This window comes from Battus philenor, unplaced genomic scaffold (genome assembly GCF_028537555.1).
Source record: "Battus philenor isolate CCGP_79_NKW_IND1 unplaced genomic scaffold, ilBatPhil1.0.hap1 SCAF_6, whole genome shotgun sequence".
NCBI classification, from domain to species: Eukaryota; Metazoa; Arthropoda; class Insecta; order Lepidoptera; family Papilionidae; genus Battus; species Battus philenor.
The window spans coordinates 2,090,700-2,110,152 of record NW_027181726.1 but is presented as its reverse complement, the minus strand read 5'-3'; the positions used below and the strand labels follow the sequence as shown (position 1 = coordinate 2,110,152).

The window sequence follows — 19,453 nt, the reverse complement described above, 5'->3', positions numbered from 1 at the left end:
TACAATAACCGCCAAAAAACGAAAAGAGCTACTCTTCATCTAAGTTTATATACATTTTCGAACATTAGAATACCATGTCGCCATAGGATGGGCACATTGATCGTGCAACCGAAGGCTGTTGGGGTCGAAATTTTCTCACGTAGGTCTCTCCAGTAGGTGGAGCAACGACATTGTCAAGGTGTCAGGACGTTGTTGAAGTTGCAGTGAAAGATCTTTTACTAGATAAAAAAAATCATAAGGTTGTGTACATGAATGGAACGGTTTCAGAGGAGGCTTACAAGTCCCGCGTGGCGGCGCTAGTGGTGGGCGCACGACATTGGAGCGCCGAGCTGCTGGTAGACGCAGGCTGGGCGGGCGGTGCACGCGAGCCTCCGCCGCGCCGCCACCACTCCTGGCGCTCCGCCCTGCTAGCCGTCGCGCTCGTAAAGTGCGGTAGTCATGGTCCCCGTGACTGCAAGGTACATAACTCAAAAAACTTGTACTCCTTCATGCATGTACAGTTTATTTCGTACATTTAATTTCCACCATCGTTCACAATTACCCATCAAAGGGTATGAATTACTCATCACAATTATTATCAGTAATAAACCCTCCTGAAGCAATCAAGATAATCACTTAAAGTTGTTCTCTTACACCGTATAGTGTATATTCTAATATAATAATGAGATATTAATTAGCCGTGATAGTATTATTAAATAAGAACGTTCAATGTCAAAGCTTTGTTCGAAGCTTTTGAGAATGGAGATCTGCAGAAGAATCTATCACAGATGTAGCTCGGAGAATTGCTTGTCAGTAGTGCTAGTAGAGACTGTTCGTGTAACCGATGTCGTTGGAGTCGAAAGATTCTCAACCAGGAGCCGGTATACGCGGCGTGGGTAAGCCCCGCTAGGTAAACCGTCAAAATAAAGTAGCTGGGTGCGGGCAGCACATGACCGGTCATCGTGACGATCTTTGGCAGAAGCTGATATAATAGTGAAGATGGTGGTGATGAATAATTAACAAATACATTACTAATGTACTACTTTGTTTAATTTAAGGTTGAGGCAATGATGGACTGTCTCCGTTTAGAATGGAGTAAGCAGATAGCTGAAACTGTGATATCGTTAGTGGAGTGTTTGGACGACTACAGAACTACAGTTAAACCGAAGCCTCCCCCTGAACCTGTGGAAGAGTCTCCGGCTAATATATCTGTGAACGTCGCACTGTCTCACATCAACCTGTTCCTCATAGTAAGCGATGAGATATGTCTGATGACGAGAATTGATGCGGTGACCTTGGAGAAGACTGTCCATAAATCTGGTGCTTTGGTGTCTGGGTTAAAAGTAGTCGAAATGGTACCATATAAGGGTAAGTTTCTTGTTAATTTATTTTCATTTATTCATATGTATATGTAAATTTTAACTTGTATAGTGTAGGATCAAATTTAAAAGATTTATAATGGCATCCTTCAAGCCACGCTACGACGATTCCAAACTCTCTCTGATCTTAGTAGAGATTTTAATAAACTTGAATGGTAAATTTTTGATAATCAACTTCAAGAATTTCTTTGATTCAGTAGTTAAATAAATATCTTTATCAAGCTTAAATATGAGATACTGGAAGTGTTGTACATTTTTTTCTCGCAATTTCTCGATTTTTGTTTCCATAAGAACATTTTAAGTGCTTTAATATAGATGTAAAAAAATAGTAGAACCTTTTTCGAGTTTGGATCATAGTAACAGATTTGGCGGGTGATTTTAATTTATATAGATTCAAAATATATAACGTCTGTTACAAAATACCACAGATATTTTTTCTAAACTTGTATCAAAACTGATAGATATGCCATTCGAATTCAAATGTTTGCCGTTCCCGATGCGTTGCAAGTGTGTGGATTAATTTTGAGAATCCATGCTTCTCACATGAGCAGCTTTATGAGGCCTGCCAGCTACAGAAAACCTTTTCATTTATTTGTTTACGCACCAGATCGAAAAACAAGAAACATTTTGAACCCCACAGAACTTAAAAGCAGCACAAAATGACTCAAAATTAATTGAATATTTGCGTAATGTTCTTTAAATTTATTTTAGTTGGTGCTGTAGGAACGCGCAGAATACAGCTAGTACAATATACTTTATTGTAGAACATTTAAATAAATAAAGTATATAGTGGCGGTCTAATTGTAAATAGCTAATTCTTAAAGGTAACCTTTAGTTGGTCCAGAGTTAAATAAAACAAAGGTATATGATCGATTGTGATGTTTAAAAATGTTAATTTATCTAACATTATCTCCTTTTCAGGGAATGTGCAATGCCAAAGATCAGATGAAATAGTGTCAACCTTCTTCCACGTACGCTTGGTCAGAATCGAATACGTACCCTCCAAGGAGAAGAATTCAGCTCTTCTAGATTTCCAATTCCTAGAAACTGTCGACTTTGAATGGAGCGCAAACATGCATTTGAAAATTTTGACTTTCGTTAGAGATGTCAAAGAGTTCAGGAGAGAGGTTAAAGAAATAAAAATGAGAAAAATTGAGATGGCGGAAGTAAGAGAGAAAAACAAGAGAGTACTTGATTGGAGGGTTTCATTCAAAGGCGATACAAATCTAGTTCTGCTTTTATCGGAAGAGAATAATATGCTCTTTGCCACAGGTATGAAATACATTATAGTATTTTATTTACCTAATTTATAAACTAAATAAGGAGGTTAAGATCTAATAAGAATATATTTTTAAATTTTTTTAAAATTATTTTTTGTATTTCATATAAGCTTTTTATATTAGTTAAATATTGCAACTACATTAAGACTTAAAAGAAAGAATAAAGCATTGAGTTTGGCCATTTAGGTTTGGGGATTAATTTGTTTCTTTTTACTTGTTATATGTTGGTATTAATATTAAGTAAATCTTTGTCATATATTTGGCAATAACACATAGTATCTTGCTATGAGCACTTGACTATAAGTATCTTGAAAAGTCAATAGATGGCGCTATGTGGAGCATTAGTGAAATCAATAATTATATAATTTTTCTATTGTCATAGTGGTATATATTGATGTATTTGTAAATTGTTTTGTGCTTATAGACGACATGACGGTGGGGTATGAACAGGAAGGCGGCCTGTCGATAGTGTGGGGGCAGCTGAAGATGATATTGAACGGTGATGAAGTGGTGACCGTAGACGGATACAGTCAGGAGCGCGCGCTCGACGACCCGGATGTTCGAGTCGAGCGGCGTGCAAACGAGGGCTTCTTGTTGGCCTGGAATAAAGTTTGGTATGTGTGACTTTACGCATTTTCTTTTTTTCATGTCCTGGAAGCAAGGAATAGGTTTCCCCCAAAGACCAGCGTCTTCTCGCAGCCTTAACTATATCATCTGTCCTCCTAGTGAACGCCACTCTATAACCTTTTGGCCCTATCGCAAACCTTTTAATATATTTATATTTAAGAAAGGGACTAATATATAGCTATTTCCGCTATGCAGCAGTAGTCGTGCAATGAAGTGCACCGCTCGCCAGCCCGCTGATAAATGCGCGTTCGGTAAACGATGCGAAACACAACTACCACCTATTAATTGATTCTACAAGGTTTTCACCCCTCCACGGGGCATCCTCAGGAGATGTTACATCGACGAGTGCCAAACATCGAGTGAGCCTATTCCAACGTAATCATTGTGTCTAATAGATTCAGGCGTTACTTTGCGAGTCCATCTTAAGTAAGAAAAGGACTTATATAGCTACTTCGGCTATGCAGCAGTAGTTGTGCAATAAAGTGTACCGTCCGCCAGACGGCTGATAAATGTGCGTGCGGCAAACAATGCGAAATACACAACTACCACCGTTAATTCACTCTAATCGTGTTTCACCCCTCCATGGGGACATCATCAGGAGTAATGTTACATCGATAAGTGCCAAACACACGCGCATTTGTCAGCGGGCTGGTGGGCGGTGCACTTTATTGCACGAGTACTGCTACATAGCGGAAGTAGCTATATATTAGTCCTTTTCTTACGTAATAACTGTGATCTAAAATAACTACTATTACCCGTATCTGTTTTAGTAACTATTAAATTATTGTACAATTTTACGTCGGCGACTCGGATTTAATTAGTAATACGTCTGTAGGCGAGATCCGAGAGACGATATTTATTTATATTTTTATCTTAATCATTTCAGCTGTAGAACGTCCACTGTAAGTAAATATACTCGTACGAGGTGTACGCCATTTTTAGATTTAATACTTTTTTTCCATTTTTGTCAAGGAAATAAAAATACTCCACAGAGTAAAATAGAATTGGTAAAGCCTTTATCAAAGTATTGTATGACTAAGGAATATAAGGATTCACAATTACAATTTCCAATGCGGGCTATATATGTAATAACCATAAAGGAGAGACAGTCGTTTAGTATTTGTGGCATCAATTTTAAACATCGATGTTTTTTACATGGCCATATTTGAAAGGTATCAACAATATTTATACTAGCATGAAATGAAATAAACGGATGCAATTGAGAAAATCCTAATTTATTGTAGACACAACCACAATACAAAGGTAGGCGCGTCGGAGCGAGAGTTTATTACGGAGTGCTTGCGTGTGCGCTGATGTGCGGCCGAACCTAGAGTGCGTGAGACGCGCGCGCCGAAAGATCTTGGATCCCGGCCGCTGGCTTACGTCACATCGTTAAAGCGCTAGGGCGCGCTTGTTGCTGCCGCGGACAGGACAGTCCTACGTAGTGGGACTGTCCGCCATAAGCATATCAAGAGTGAACTAGAAATTCATTACTTTCTAATTGATTATTCATAGATTAGACTAATAATATTTATTATATCGGAGTGGTTTCAGTCCATAAACGCTCACTGCGATGCGTAAGTCTCTAGAGATATCTATGGGGAGATATACCATACTCGCTATGTTGACAGAAGCTGCTGAACATTCTCTAGAAAACTTGTTTATATGGTGTGGAAAACATGTATAATTAACGCTCATAGTGTGGAATCGAACCTACGACCTGCGATCGTAATCCTAAGACCTCTACCACTGGGCTATTATTATTAAATTTATTATATATTTGGTAATATAGAAGTGAAGTACTGTAGAGATGTACTAACTATGCACAGGTCCGTGAACGTGGATTCAGTTCGAGTGATCTTCCCGTACAAGCACCGCTTCGCAGAGGCGGTACAAGGGGACTTCGTATCCTTGTTCAAATGGCTGAAGATAGTTCACGGCATTAAGAAGAAACCTTTCACCGCAGACAGTCCTCTGCCTAGTGACCTGCATATAAAGGTGATAAATTAATTTTAAACCAAATGTAAGACAAAATAGAAGATAGACAAGAAGTTAATAGATAAGTTAATCATGATCTGCTTCATTGGAAGAACTGACCTCTAAAACAGGCAAGTATTATGTTACTTCTCTAAAGAATTTTTCTTTTTTTATGTTATTCTTCCAACGAAACCGATCCAGATTAACTTAACTCAGGCACACACGTAAGCAGACGCGCACATGCACACACGCAAGCAGACGTGCACATGCACACACACAAGCAGACGCACAAGTGCAAACACACAAGCAGACGCACACGTGCGAACACACAAGTAGACGCACACGTGCATACACACAGACATGCGCGCGCGCACACACACACAAGCAAACGCGGAAACTTTATTATATGTATGTATATGTACAGAGAAACAGTACATTCCGGTAAAGAATGTATAAGTGAATTGAGGATAATTTTAGATTGAGGAGTTGCTGATCGAGATGAGCGACGACCCGTTCGAAGTGAAGCTCCGCGACAACTACGAGCTGCTGGAGGACGAGTACAAGGAGAGTGAGAAGAGACGCACCATGCTCGATGCGAAGGTTTGATACTTGCTGCATTACTGTCCTTACATAGTCATACATGGTAACACACACCCCTGTAAACTTTACTAATGAATGTACCGTTCAATAACATAAAAATAATTGACAAAAATGAATCTCAAAATATTTTTCACAACGATCTAAAATTATTTTTTTATCAATAGTGTTATGTTTTTGGTTATTTAAATTTAGCAGTCTATAATGTCGAATAATTCATAGCGGTACAACTGAAGAGTTGATTGTAATAAAATAAAATTACCAATGTCCAAAAGCTGCACTTAGTTTAATAAAGAAATGTACGTATCTTGTAATTCTTAATAAATCAATGTACAATATCTAATAAACACATCATTAAGGAATATCTTTTGAATTTGATAAACTTTTTAAAACTGATTTTCTGCTACAATGTGCTTGCAAGTGTTAGTCACTGATGTGGTGTGTTAGCCGCAGAACGGGGAAAGTAAATAAACGTTAATCCGTCTATTTGTCTATCAAATAATCTCGTGTGCGTTATGTCAATTTATATGTCGGTAATTTATAAAATTATAAAATAAATCTGTACTTTAGAGCGGGATGTAAGGAAAACATGAAAATAATTGCTTACTTTAATCGGTAAATTTGTACGCGGTTTTCTAATTTGCTACGGTTGATTATAATATGATTCAAAGCAGGTAAAATTATAAATAAAAAACCGATGATATAATTATTCAAAGAGCGTGGACGGAGTGTAGTATCTTATTATACTATACGTGTAACATGATAAATATATTTTATTGTAAAGTAAGTTTATTTCACGACGACAATCTCAAGATCGCAGGAAGTTGCTGGATGTGGATGTGATTTTTCGGAGACGCCCATGCCTTGAGTGGCTGTCGGTTGACATGATGATGCGTACAGTTAGTCCAAGGAAATTGTTGTTTTGTAATTAAATGAGGACTTGTGTTATAGGTCCAGGAGTTATGCAAGCCTCACCTGTTCCTACCGGCCGGCAAGGTGGAGGAGCTGTATGCAGCGCTGCGGCAAAAGGATGCGCAGATCTACGTGCAGCGCTGTAGGGCTGCGCCACCGCCGCGTACACGCCTCGTGGCCTGCTGCGTGTCCTCGCTTCGCCTGCTTGCGCTGGCCGACCCTGCCGTGCACGGCGCCGGTAACGCACGCGCTCGCCTCCGTACCCTCGATTACGACAGGTACTACTTCAACTTGTACTTGTACTTGCATAACACAGCAAAGCATACGTCTCTCCCAAAGACTGACCTGTGATATACAATAACAATAGAATTTAAGAAAATGTAAAAAGAAATGAGGAATGAATGAAGGGCGATACAGAGCGAAAGGGAAAGACAGTCGAATTATGGAATGAAAGAAACGAACGAATGATAATGTGACGTGCGAAAGAAGAGAACGAAAATAAATAAAAATCTGTGAAAAATTAAATAAATTTGCACAAAAAGTCCCTGTCCCACAACAGATAGGGGGTACGAGAGGCCCCCAATAGCGGGGGCCAATTAAAAAAAAGACTGACCTGTCTTACGATGTCGTGACTTCACATAACCTTAACTGGGTTATCGATTAAACTAGTAGAGGGCCTATTCACGACTCGTCTACCGGCTTATGGTCACAAGTGGGCAAGTCCACTCCCACTTCAGGCGAGTTCTTCGAGTTACTTTGGCGATCTTAGTTCTTTTGCAGATGTGACGTTAATAGTTATCATTTTAAGAATATGTAATTAAAATTACAAGGATCCTAAATTTGTCGTATACAGTCCGTGGCCGGAGGAGGGCATAGAGTTCACGACGCTGTGGTGCCGCAGCGTGAGCGTGCAGTGCGCCCTCTGGCAGATCAGGCTGCGCGACTTCCCTCAGCCGCTGCTCAGCATGTCCGAGCTGCGTTTATGGGGCACGCTCTTGGCAGCCGAGGAACAGCCGCCGCCGAGGGGTAAACATGTTTATAAATTTTTCATTCAAGGAGCGTCCGCCATTACTGCAAGGCCGTGTTTAACTGCCTCCAAATCTGATGATATATACACCAATACCTCACTTTGCGTCGTTTCGTTTTGCGTTTTTTGAAGTTGCGTCGCTGCTTAATTAGTACTATTTTTCACTGTGCGTCGTTAGATTTTCGAGGTTCCGTTGTTTTGGGTTCGAGTCTTTTTTGAAATTTTCTTTCTTTTCTAAAAGATGGCAACACTTTTGTTTCTAATAGCGCCATGCCATCAAAACTTGGGGATTCCCTTTATAACTAAAAATCAACGCAATTTTATTACAGTTTTATTTACAATTTGTTTTGCTAATTTTAGTGTTCAGTTTCAATTACGTAGTGTGTTGTGCTTTTTTTTAAAAGAGAATAATAAATTTATATAAATTTTTACGTGTTGTTTCTGGTTACCAAAAAGATAATTATTATTCCAATTTATTTATTAGCAGAGTTATATCATTTTTTTAAATGTTTACTCTGTTCAATTTTCTTTTTAAAATATAGTATTTTCGTGACCCCGGAACCTATCTTCGGTCTTTACATGGTTTGCTATAGAAAATCTTAATTCACTTTGCGGCGTTTAAATTTGCGTCGTATTTTTTTGGAACGTAATAAACACGCAAAGTGAGGTACTGGTGTATAATGTTATGGTCTGGATCGAGGCTCCCAAGCTCTTGAGCTCACTTTTAATGAGGTGGTCTAGATTAAATACCTTTAGTGCTTTAGAATAAACGGGCTTTATTTCGTAACAATAGTTAATAATTGTTTAAATTCATTAAATAAAATGAAATAGGTATGTGAATATATTAAACTATTCCTCACTTTAGAGGTTTGACAGTGCTATAGGTTTGTGTTGTCTTTACTATTATAATTATGGTTTCCAGCGGTGAGGACGGTAATTATCGATCAGGGTGCACCGTGGGGGAAGTTCGAACTGGAACGCAGCATGATGCCGCTCAAGTGGTACTATGACTTGTGCTGTGAAATGTCAGAGTACAGTTACGCCTTCGGTCCGTGCTGGGAGCCGGTCATCGCTCACTGTAATCTGGGTAAGTCATTCATAGTTTTATTTCTCATTAATATCTTTGTGTTAATAGATACCGAAGTATTAATATTTCACAGGTAGAGTTTAGATTGAACATATAATTTGAATGAATTGAACGAAATCGAATGTGATCTGTAGACGAATGAAAGGAACTGAAATAGTCAAGCTGATTGACAAATTGAAGTTGTAGCTGGCAGGTCAGAACTAATGACAGTTGGACTTTTAAAGTTCTGTGGAAACCATGAAACGGCATGCGCAAAGAAGGACGTCTATCCAAGGACATGAAGGTGGACTGTCAACCTTGTTATCAAATACCCTGGATATCAGCCGCTTCCAATCTGTCCCATTTAAAGTCTTTGGATTTGCCTTTGTCCAGCAGTGAGCGTATTAATCTTGGTGTTAGTTTTTAAAAATATGTTACATGATTAGCGGTATTTTAAATAATAAATTCATTTAAAAATAACAGCTTATGTTTTTCTATAGCGTTTGACCAAGTATCCCGGCCCTCTTTGGACCCATCAGCGCCGTTGGCGTGGTGGGATAAGGTGCGTCTACTTATGCACGGCCGTCTCACCGTCAACTGCAGCAAGTTCACCTGTCTGCTCCACGTATCGCTTGACCCGTATAACACCACGGAGGAGATGGAGGTGACTTGGAACGATCTCGTGCTGGATTGGACAAATGGTGAGCTAATGGTTTTACATCCCACAATTTTATATTGTATCTTATATTGTTCGTGATATTACTTATTGAAATAAGTGTGGCAAATATATTTTAATGTGATGGTAGAAGGAGAGAAATTTCATTTAAAAGAGCAATTGTTTGGTTTCTGGCAGACTCTTCTCAACAGATTAGCATTCCGAGCCACTTGTAGCTTACTACTTAGTGTTAAAATATAAACAATTGAATAAAAATATTTTGAATTTTAAACAAATGTTTAAACATTCTTTTTTTTTTCTATTAATATTCAAGGCTGAAAGGTAAATAATGTCTATCATATTATGTCTCCATAGATATGGAGCTTAAACGAACGAACAAAAGAACGACTTGAAAGCTGAGTGAATGAATGGCGAAATATGTGAATGAATAAATTTTGGCAAAGAACAAAATCTTAAATTTGTATCTGTAAAGATTAAAACATAAACTAAATCTTTTACTATTAGCAAATATTAATTTTATAATTTAATGTTGTGTTTTATAACGAAATTGCAACGCAAAACGCATAGAGAAACACGTACGGTTGTCACCACTGCGGATTTTAGATGTAATTAAATGTATTAAAAAAAAGAAAAGTCAGAAATGCATAAAAAAGATACGTAAATATAGTGTAAAACTTATATTATATAATAAATAGCGTTTCAGAATAAGTTATACATTAACATATATATCGACGACATAGTCAAAGTCGTGAGCAAAAACAAAAGCTAGATGTTGGCAGCGCAAGATCTAGGGCGTTTATCATAATTATTATGTGTACTGTGTTTCGTTAAATTCTATACTATACTTGTGCAGGGAAGCTCGCGTTCCTGGGCGAGCTGAACGTGTTCGTCCGCACAGCGAGCAAGTACGACGACTGCCGCGTGCTGCGCGTGCCTGCTCTGCGACTGTGCGTCAAGCTGGGCTGGCAGTGCGTGGGAGACCCGCGGGACCACCACGCTGTCGCGCCCTGCGCGCCCACACGTCTTCCCGAGTACTCCAGCAACCAGGTCTGTACACGAACACTACCTTGCGATTTATTTGGGTAAAGCTGTGTTCACATCGAGTATTTTTCAACCTTCTATGTGCAATGCCCCCAGTCTTTCTAAAATTATTACGCCACCCTACGTAATGGTTAACACGTGTCGAGTAAACTTTCGAATTGCCTCCTTCAACAATCGCCCAAATATTTATCTGCTCACTTTGTTCATCAGCTGGTATTTTGATAACGTTGCTCCATATGCAAGAAGGGCGTCATACGCTTATTGTCTTATACGGAACACTGCCAATAGTTTTGACAACACGTGTTGATTGTATTAATGAAAGCTGTGCATAGTATAGAAGGTATTGGGGAAGGTGTATGTCAAGCAGTAGATGAATGCCTTGGACCATAATCTTCCCGATTTTTTGTCGTCATGTTCTAGACTGTTCTCAATACGCAAGCCGCTTATCATGTATATATAGAACAGTATTTTAATAAACTTTTTATTGATAGAAAACCTAGTATAAGTAGGTAATATTTTTTGTTTTAATAATTAATTGTAATGTTTCGCAGGAACACGACTCATATAGAGCATTTCGATCTCAAGGTCTAGAACTTCATTTGGGGATGGACACGAAACCTGTAGAGAGGGATGGACCTGTACTATTGCTGTATGGAAGTACTCTAAGGTACGCATTGTAATTACATTATCGTGTCAGGTAGAAGCCACTTGCAAAGTTTAGGCTTTATCCAAAAATCCGGCCATCATGGCTGGATTTTTATCATGTAATTCCCCTACTGGGGGGCTTACCCATGCAGTATCGACTCGCTCGGTCCTAACGGCTATTGGTTGTAAAAAAAATAATAAAATTCCAAAATAATGTTAGGTAAATGAAAAAAAAAAACTGGAAACTATGATAAATTGTGATAATTCTTAATAAATTAGCATATAAAATAAGAAATTTGATATAACCCGGATCTGTGCAATTTGAAGAAAAAGGCGAAGGAAATGAGTCTACGAATGAACAGAAATTAGTATGAAAAAGGAATGGCAGAATATTGTAGAATGAAAGAAGAGTAAAGGTAGATCATATGAAGAATGATAGAAGAGTACAGAAATAAAAGGAATAAAAAGTTAAAAAATCATTAATGAATCAAACCCTGTCCTAGGGAGTATGAGAGGTCCCCAATAACGGGTCAATTCTAGGTAAGCAAAGTTTTAGGTAAGTGATACGTGAACATGTTTGCTCTTGCAGGTGGTTCGAGAGTCTAAAGCTGATCCTGTCGGGCATAACGCGACCGACGCGACGCGGGCGTGTGTTCCGCAATCTGCGCCCGCGCAAGCCGCAGCTGTCTCGTCACTACCGCAACGTCAGTGTAGCGCTCACCCTTCATAACTTACAGGTAGGACGCTTTTTATTAAAGCATTTAATATTATAATCTATACATAAAATACTTACTATAAAATACCAACTTTCGTTTAAAAAGAGCAAATTTTTCAGGTCGGTTCTCTTGTAGCTTACTACATAATATTAAAATACAGGAAAGATATTTTCAATTCGAATTTGACAGCCACGTATATATATATACATACATATATGAAAACAAATCTATCTAAATATATATATATATACATATGTATTTATCTCTCCAATACCACGAGCCTCAGTATATATATCATGAACAGTTGAAAGAATTACATAGTATGTAATAATGAAAAACTATTTAAATAACTCTTAATTTCAGAATGTCACTTTAATACATGTGACACGATGAGAACATTTACTGTCACTCCGATTCGGGTGATATAGCAATCAAAGTATATGACAACCATTAGTGTTTGTCTATGTAATAAAAAAAATATACTTCCTTTGCAATTCTGTAAACAGGTGTTCTACTGGTCGTCGTCGTCAATGCAGCGCGGCATCGAGATGCTGGGCGTGCGTGTGACCTGCGGCTCCAAGCACCGGCTGACGCTGGTGCCGACCGGCGACGGTCTGGTGCGCCGGCCGCGTGCCAACTGGACCACCGTCTACATGAACTGCGATCTCAACGACGCCGAGATCTGGCTCAAGACGCCCGCACCCGTCGTGGAAGATAAGGACAATGATGAGGTAAAACCTTGCAGATGTACCTTGGCATGCTAGAGTCTGTTACAAAACTTTCAGAAGGAAACGAACACCATGTATATCTATGTTGATACTCTGTTCCTCAATTGCTCAGCAAAGTTCTGGTCAAATAGAGTAAGGGAAAGAAGCCCGTTTCAGATATAGGATAGAGTAAACCGATGGAAAGATACATGAGAGGAATACATGCAGTTCCAAATTGAACCCGAGGACAAAAATGGTAATGTTTGATGGGGAGGGCGGGATACGAGGCTTGAAAGTTGTTTAACAACTGCGTTTATCAATAATATATATCAATTTATTTATTTCACAGCTATTCAATAAAGACATTAATCACTCTGGAAAATATTAATTTCATTTATTTAATAAAAAAATTGTTATACAGTTTATGTATAACGGCGAACACACACACACACACATATATATATATATAAATAAATAAAAAAAAAATATATATATGAATTTAATTTATTTTGTTTATTGGAATGCAACAGGTCAATAAATTATGACGGCAGTTTGTTTATATTCTGTTTATTCCGTGTTGTCCGTAGAACTCCGTGCTGAGTCCGCCGGCGATGGAGAAGTGCTACTGTTTGTCCGTGCGGCGCGTGTCGTACGGACGCGAGGCGGGAGGGGCGGCGGGAGGAGGGGCTCCTGCGCCTGCGCACCGGCTGGCCGTGCACGACCTGCGCGGCGCCTGGACTAAGCTCAACCGCGACCTTGCCTTCGCGCTCATCGACACCTACATCAAGACGCAAGTGAATAGCTTACGCATATAATCATGCAATCAATTCTTTTCAATCTATACGAATAATTGAAATTAGAGTGTCTGTTTGTTATATTAAAATAAGCGCTTTTACCTACATTCATATATGTATATATACGGTACATATACCAAAATTACACTTTTTAAAATTTTTGTCTGTCTGTTTTTTGTTCCGGCTAATCTCTGAAACAGTTAGACCGATTTTTATACTGGCAGGTAGCTGATGTAATAAGGAGTAACTGGGGCTACTTATATTGTATTTCAGAAAAATTCTTTGACGAAGAAAAAACTAAATAAACTAATTATTTTTGTTGAATTTCACGTGGACGAAGCCACGGGTATAGCTAGTTTGTATACATACAGGGTGATTGGCTATAGGCGTAAGCATTAAAGGGTTGAATGTATAGCGCCTATAACAATCAACCTGTAAAAATTTAATGTTACCATAATTGTTCACGATACTCTCAATAGACCACAATGTCTGAAGGCGAAGGTCTTTGAACGGTATGTGTTGCCAGTGATGACATACGGATCCGAAACGTGGTTGCTTACGGTGGGTCATACAGAAAGGTTCAAGATCACCCAGACTGCAATAGAAAGGGCAGTGCTTGGAGTTAATCAAAATCGAATCGGAAATGAGATTTGCAGAAAAATCAAGGCCACCGATGAAGCACAATAATCTTCTCGTCTGAAATGGCAGTGGCGGGGGGGGGGGGGCATATAGCTTGTGCAGCTGATGGCCGTTGTGGACGAAAGCCTCACGAGTGGCGATCTTTATGGGAGGTTATGCCTTGCTGTAAGCGTCTATCAGCTGAAAAGAAGTAGAAAAAGAAGAACCTCAACAAATATTCAAGATTTTTTACAAAATATATGTAATTTTATTCATCTAAAAATTAATTTTTATTGTAATTTTTTTCATCTTTATTTTCCAAGTAGTCAGGCAGTAAAATATGTTCTATCATTTGTGTTAATATAAAGGTACATATTTTTTCAGCAATTGAAAAAGAACTTGTCAACAAAAGCGCTAAAAGAAGAAGAGAAGCCGGCCACGTCGCCGAAGCAACAGCGGGAGGCGGATGTTGTGTCGCCTCCACCTGTATCAGCCCAGGTGGGTTTATTCTTACGTTCTCCCTCCATCTTGGGTGTACAGGGAAAATTTTTACTACGTTATTTATTTACATATATTTTTCTAATATAATAATATAATATTTTTTTCGAAAATTCTTCATTTCTCTAATATTTTGAACTCTATATAAAGGCGGCAAGCAATGTTACTTGACTTAGCGTGTTTGGACGCTAGGTTGAAATAACGCGCGCGCGAAATTCAAATTACTTTTCGAACATATTTTTTTTTGGTTTTATTTTGGAATAGAATTCAATATTTTTGGAATGTACATATGTATGTATGTACATAATGTATATGTATTTTTGCTGTCGGCAGGCCACCAGTATTCGACGGGCGGGCCGCGGTTTGTGAATCCATGCTTTAGCCTAATATCCCTTTTAAGGCAGTAAAGCTTAGATTTCGGGCCACAACATGTTAGTATTTCACAAGATAAGCGGGCGAACGTAGGGACCTCGGCTTAGACAGGCACTCTACACAAAGTCTAAGCTTCTATTTAGTATCATCGGGGGTTTTCGTTTCCTGTAATGTACAATTCGGCCTTATTTCCGATCAGACCGATTGGTTATTGAACGACGACGTTGACGGTGTACGGTGTACGTGGCTTCTCTTGTAGTCGTGTCGTTCTGAAACAGGAGTACATGTTTCAGTATCATTTTCTTACAGTATTGTAGGTGGTGGCACCTACAATTAGTTAATGTACAATGCGATTAAAATAAGAATAGGACCGGCCTAGCGCCATGTTGTGACGTCACAACGGGAACTTGGTATAGTGTGCAAAAAAAGCAATGTTAAAAAATAATACCAGTGGCTAAAGTCACTCGCTCGGTTACCTTCGAAGCAGTTTCCAAATGCTTAATGAAACTTCCAAATACATCACGCGATATATGAATATTGCCATCTGGCCCTGGTACAATTCTTGCTTGTTTTAACTGGTCCAACAACATAATGGCACGTTTTTTCTCTTCCTCGAAGTACTTATCAACATTGCTGATAATCTCTCGAGCTCGCCGATGTAAAACACTACCTCTTTTGCTCATTGTAGAACAAATTAAACAATCAACAAAAACAATTATTATTATTTTTTATTTTATATATTTAATGCTGACCGTACTTAATGAGTGAAGTTAGCCGAGAGCCCGTCCTATTCTTATTTTAATCGCATTGTATGTGTGTTTGTATGCTTATGCGCAGAGCGGAGGCGGGTGTGCAGCGGGCATGCTGGCGGCGCTGGTGGCGGAGGCGGGCGAGGCGGGCGGCGAGGCGCCCGTCGTTTTCAGCGACGAGTTGGCCGGCGCGGAGGGCGACGCCCCGCCCACGCATGCGCACGCGCCTGCCAGGCACGCGCTCGATGACGACAACGCGCACACCGCTTGCTTGAGTAACTACTATATATATATAATTAATGCAAACTTAACATAATAAATATAGTATGGTCCTTTGATAAATATTGATACAAAGTATATTTTAAATTTTACTTTATATGTGATTGTGATTGTTGTGTTCTCTCTGTCCTATCATAATATATGTACTAGAAAGTAGTCATTCATTGACGGTGATTCAAAATGCAATGGATAGGAAACTGGCGGGTGTTGCACAAAGAACCAAAAGATATACATTTGTCTCAGAAATCAAAGTAAACGTACCGATACCGGTCATAGACAGGACGTAAATTGCAATAGGTCGGCCACGTTGTCGTTGATAACGCCTATTGTAAGGTATTTTGATTGCAAAAAGTATCTAATTCATTTGTAATAAATGAATCAGATTTTCAATACAATATTGAAAAACATTATTGGGATATCATTAACAAAATTCAAAACGCATTATATAATTTCTACCTGCTTATTCTCCATAACTATAAAACTTTAGGGAGCAGATTAAGTCAAAGATAAAATAGATTAAAAATGAATTTTATCTTTATCTCGGATCTCCCGCAATGATCGCCATGATGAATTTCGGATGAGTTGTCGCACCTAGTGGGGCCCTATTCACGCCACTTCTATCGGCTTGTGAACTTCTTGGCCTTTGACAACTTTTCGACTCCGACCGCCTTCGGTTACATGTGTCCTACCCACATTAAAACTATTTCGAGTTAATTTTTGTATAATAAAGTCTTATACTTTTTTTAAATATGGACCCCGTTATTAAGGACCTTTCGTACACCCTATTAAAATTTTGGGAATAGAATTTTTTTGTCTTTAATAATTTCATCACATTTCTTTTTAGTATCAGTCTCTTCTATCGGTCTCCATAATATCACTCATTCATTTTCTATGATACGTCAAAAAATCTTACATTCTCATTCATTCTTAATTTCATCCTCAGCATCGCCTCTCATCTTCTCCGCAATTATCACAGTACAGGGTTTTTATCACAATATTTCTTACTCTTACAATTTAATCTAATATATAAAATTCTCGATCACGGTGTTCGAACTTGAACTCCTCCGAAACGGCTCGACCGAGTTTTACCAAATTTTATATTCGTATTCAGCAGGTCTGAGAATCGGCTACCATCTATTTTCCATATCCCTAAGTGATAAGGGTTGTTCACCCTTAAAAAATTTTTTTTTTAAATTTTTTGACGAATTTTTATTTTTTTATTTATTTATCATACAGCATACAAAAATACATACAACCTTAAATTTTCACCCCTCTACGACCAACCCTTATTTTTTTTTATTAAAAACAATTTTTTTTATTACAAAACAACGTTTGCGGGATCAGCTAGTTTTTATATATTTTTTTTTGTTACAGGTGTTATATTTATCACAATCAGGTCATATACTGTATCAGTATAATGGTATTATGTTGCAGTTGAGCTGGTGAACTCACAAGTGGTGCTGAAGGGGTGCGAAACGCGCGGGTACGTGATCCTGTGCGCCGCGCGCGCTGAAGTACGGCAACGGGTGCGGCGCGCGCCTGCCGCCACCGCCTGGAGCGGCGCGCTGTCCGCCATGCAGTACTACGCCACCGTCAGCGCCGCCGACCGCGACCAGCTCGATGGTTGATGACTTGCACTCGCTCTACCAACTCTCTTACTAAATATCCAGTTCCAAAAGATGTACACCAACGAAAGGATGAATGAAACTGACAGTTGTACGAAACGAATGAATGATCGAATGTTTATTGAACAATTGTCAGAGGACTTTTTACTTGAGAAGACGAAGAACAGTGCTATACCATCGATCATGTTATATCACGATTTTGGGTCAAAAGTTTTTGACTCGATTAATATACATCACCATCTAGTGTGGTGTAGATTTAGTCTGTACAATCAGTCTCTGACAATGTAATGTTGTAAAATGTAATTTCCATCTCTTTCTTATTTTTTGCACCTTTTTCTAAGGAATTTATCTACTGTGTAAAAACAGATGGTTGTATTTCCATACATAATTTTTTTTTTTAATAATCACTGTATAATTTGTCCCATTTTAGAGCTAAATACCAAAGTATAGAGTAATAAAAGTATAAATCGGTTTAGGGGTTTCGTATGTATAAAAGAGATATGACGTTTGCAGAGAACATTCAGTGGGTGTCGGTGGAGGAGATCGAAGAAAGGTGGCAGGGAGCAGAGATCAGCACGCTGCCGGACGTGCCGCGGCTAGTGGGCAGCGGACACTCGGCTGGTGGGGTCATCGGACGGACCGTGGGGCCCAGCGCTGATGCCGGCCTCGCACAGGTTAAACAAAAATAAACAGAAATTTTGTGATAAAAAAATGCCGTAGTGTCTCCAAATATATTATTCCAAAATGATTATCTCAGTGGAAGCGTTAAGACAATATATACAATAAATCGTGAGCTTTAATAAAACACGTAAAACACCTGAGAAGACTTATTTTAAGGTGGTGACGGTAATCTACATCGATCACAAACCACTAGTTCTCTCTCACTCGCGCACAAAATAGTAGTCGATTGATAAGTATCTCGCGCCGGCGCGAGACCGGCTGCTCGTGTTATCTAAAATATCTCCGACCTTCGACCTGATCGGTTGCTATCGTCCAGCTACCATTACTACCACTTGGTAGTGGAAAAAATTCTGACAATGTTTCTATCGAGGGTGAATGTAGTTGGTTTTCCCTTTTATGTTCTTAATATTCTTTTGTAGTAAGGACTGTTGCGTTTTTCGTATGGTTGTGAATATGTTTGTTCCGACACGGTGTTTAAGTGTACCTGGTGGGATTGTTTTTGTAAGCTGTGTCTTGGTGGTGGTACAGCTGCAGCGGATCGTGTCGCGCTGCGCCTGCGAGTTCTACTACGTGACACACGAAGACACGGAGGCGGGCGGCGGCGCCGGCGCAGGCTGGGCGCAGCCCCCGCAGCCCTACGACTCCTTTACGCTAATGCACCACGACCTCGATGTCTGCACTAATTCGCTACAGGTACATTGTTTCTGCGATTTATTGTGACCTGCCATACAATCTTTGACAAAAGACAAAAAAGGAAGCATCGAAAAAAAATTAATTTAATTCAGTTAGAAAATGTGCAAAAATTCATAAAATTTTTAGTTAAAAAAGTTGTCATTAAGACATTTAAAAATGTTATAAAAAAGTCTGCTGAAAAAAAAAATAAAACTAATTTTGAGTCATTGAAAAATGGCGTTCATATGCCTTAATTAACTAGTTATATATGGCTATTTCACACCCCGGTCCCACAAATCATTCCAAGACATAGCCCTCTCTTAAAGATATCTATGGGGGGATATACCATATTCGCCACTTTTGTCTTGACTATGGTACGCAGAAGACGCCTCTGCCCATCCCCTGGACACTTGTTTGACTGCAGGGGCAATCCTTCATAATTAATGCACAAAGTGTGAATTATATAAATTTATATGTCGGGAATTGAACCCGAGATCTGGCTACCACAGCTCGCGAAAAATGTAATAAATAACAAA

At 39.0% G+C, this 19,453-nt stretch overlaps 1 protein-coding gene across 1 annotated transcript in view; it reads left to right on the top strand.

The window, feature by feature from the left end:
- Positions 1-19,453, top strand: part of hob (hobbit) — a 40,353-nt gene that overhangs the window by 10,155 nt on the left and 10,745 nt on the right. Inside the window, exons 10-29 of the mRNA XM_068773529.1 lie at positions 268-458; positions 1,038-1,347; positions 2,280-2,630; positions 3,063-3,252; positions 5,095-5,263; positions 5,720-5,842; positions 6,791-7,029; positions 7,605-7,777; positions 8,701-8,865; positions 9,345-9,545; positions 10,374-10,567; positions 11,113-11,228; positions 11,796-11,943; positions 12,429-12,653; positions 13,217-13,423; positions 14,426-14,539; positions 15,749-15,935; positions 17,374-17,562; positions 18,078-18,238; positions 18,774-18,938. Of these exons, the coding sequence (XP_068629630.1) occupies positions 268-458; positions 1,038-1,347; positions 2,280-2,630; positions 3,063-3,252; positions 5,095-5,263; positions 5,720-5,842; positions 6,791-7,029; positions 7,605-7,777; positions 8,701-8,865; positions 9,345-9,545; positions 10,374-10,567; positions 11,113-11,228; positions 11,796-11,943; positions 12,429-12,653; positions 13,217-13,423; positions 14,426-14,539; positions 15,749-15,935; positions 17,374-17,562; positions 18,078-18,238; positions 18,774-18,938 (3,818 nt within the window). The remainder of the gene's footprint in view (positions 1-267; positions 459-1,037; positions 1,348-2,279; positions 2,631-3,062; positions 3,253-5,094; positions 5,264-5,719; positions 5,843-6,790; positions 7,030-7,604; positions 7,778-8,700; positions 8,866-9,344; positions 9,546-10,373; positions 10,568-11,112; positions 11,229-11,795; positions 11,944-12,428; positions 12,654-13,216; positions 13,424-14,425; positions 14,540-15,748; positions 15,936-17,373; positions 17,563-18,077; positions 18,239-18,773; positions 18,939-19,453) is intronic.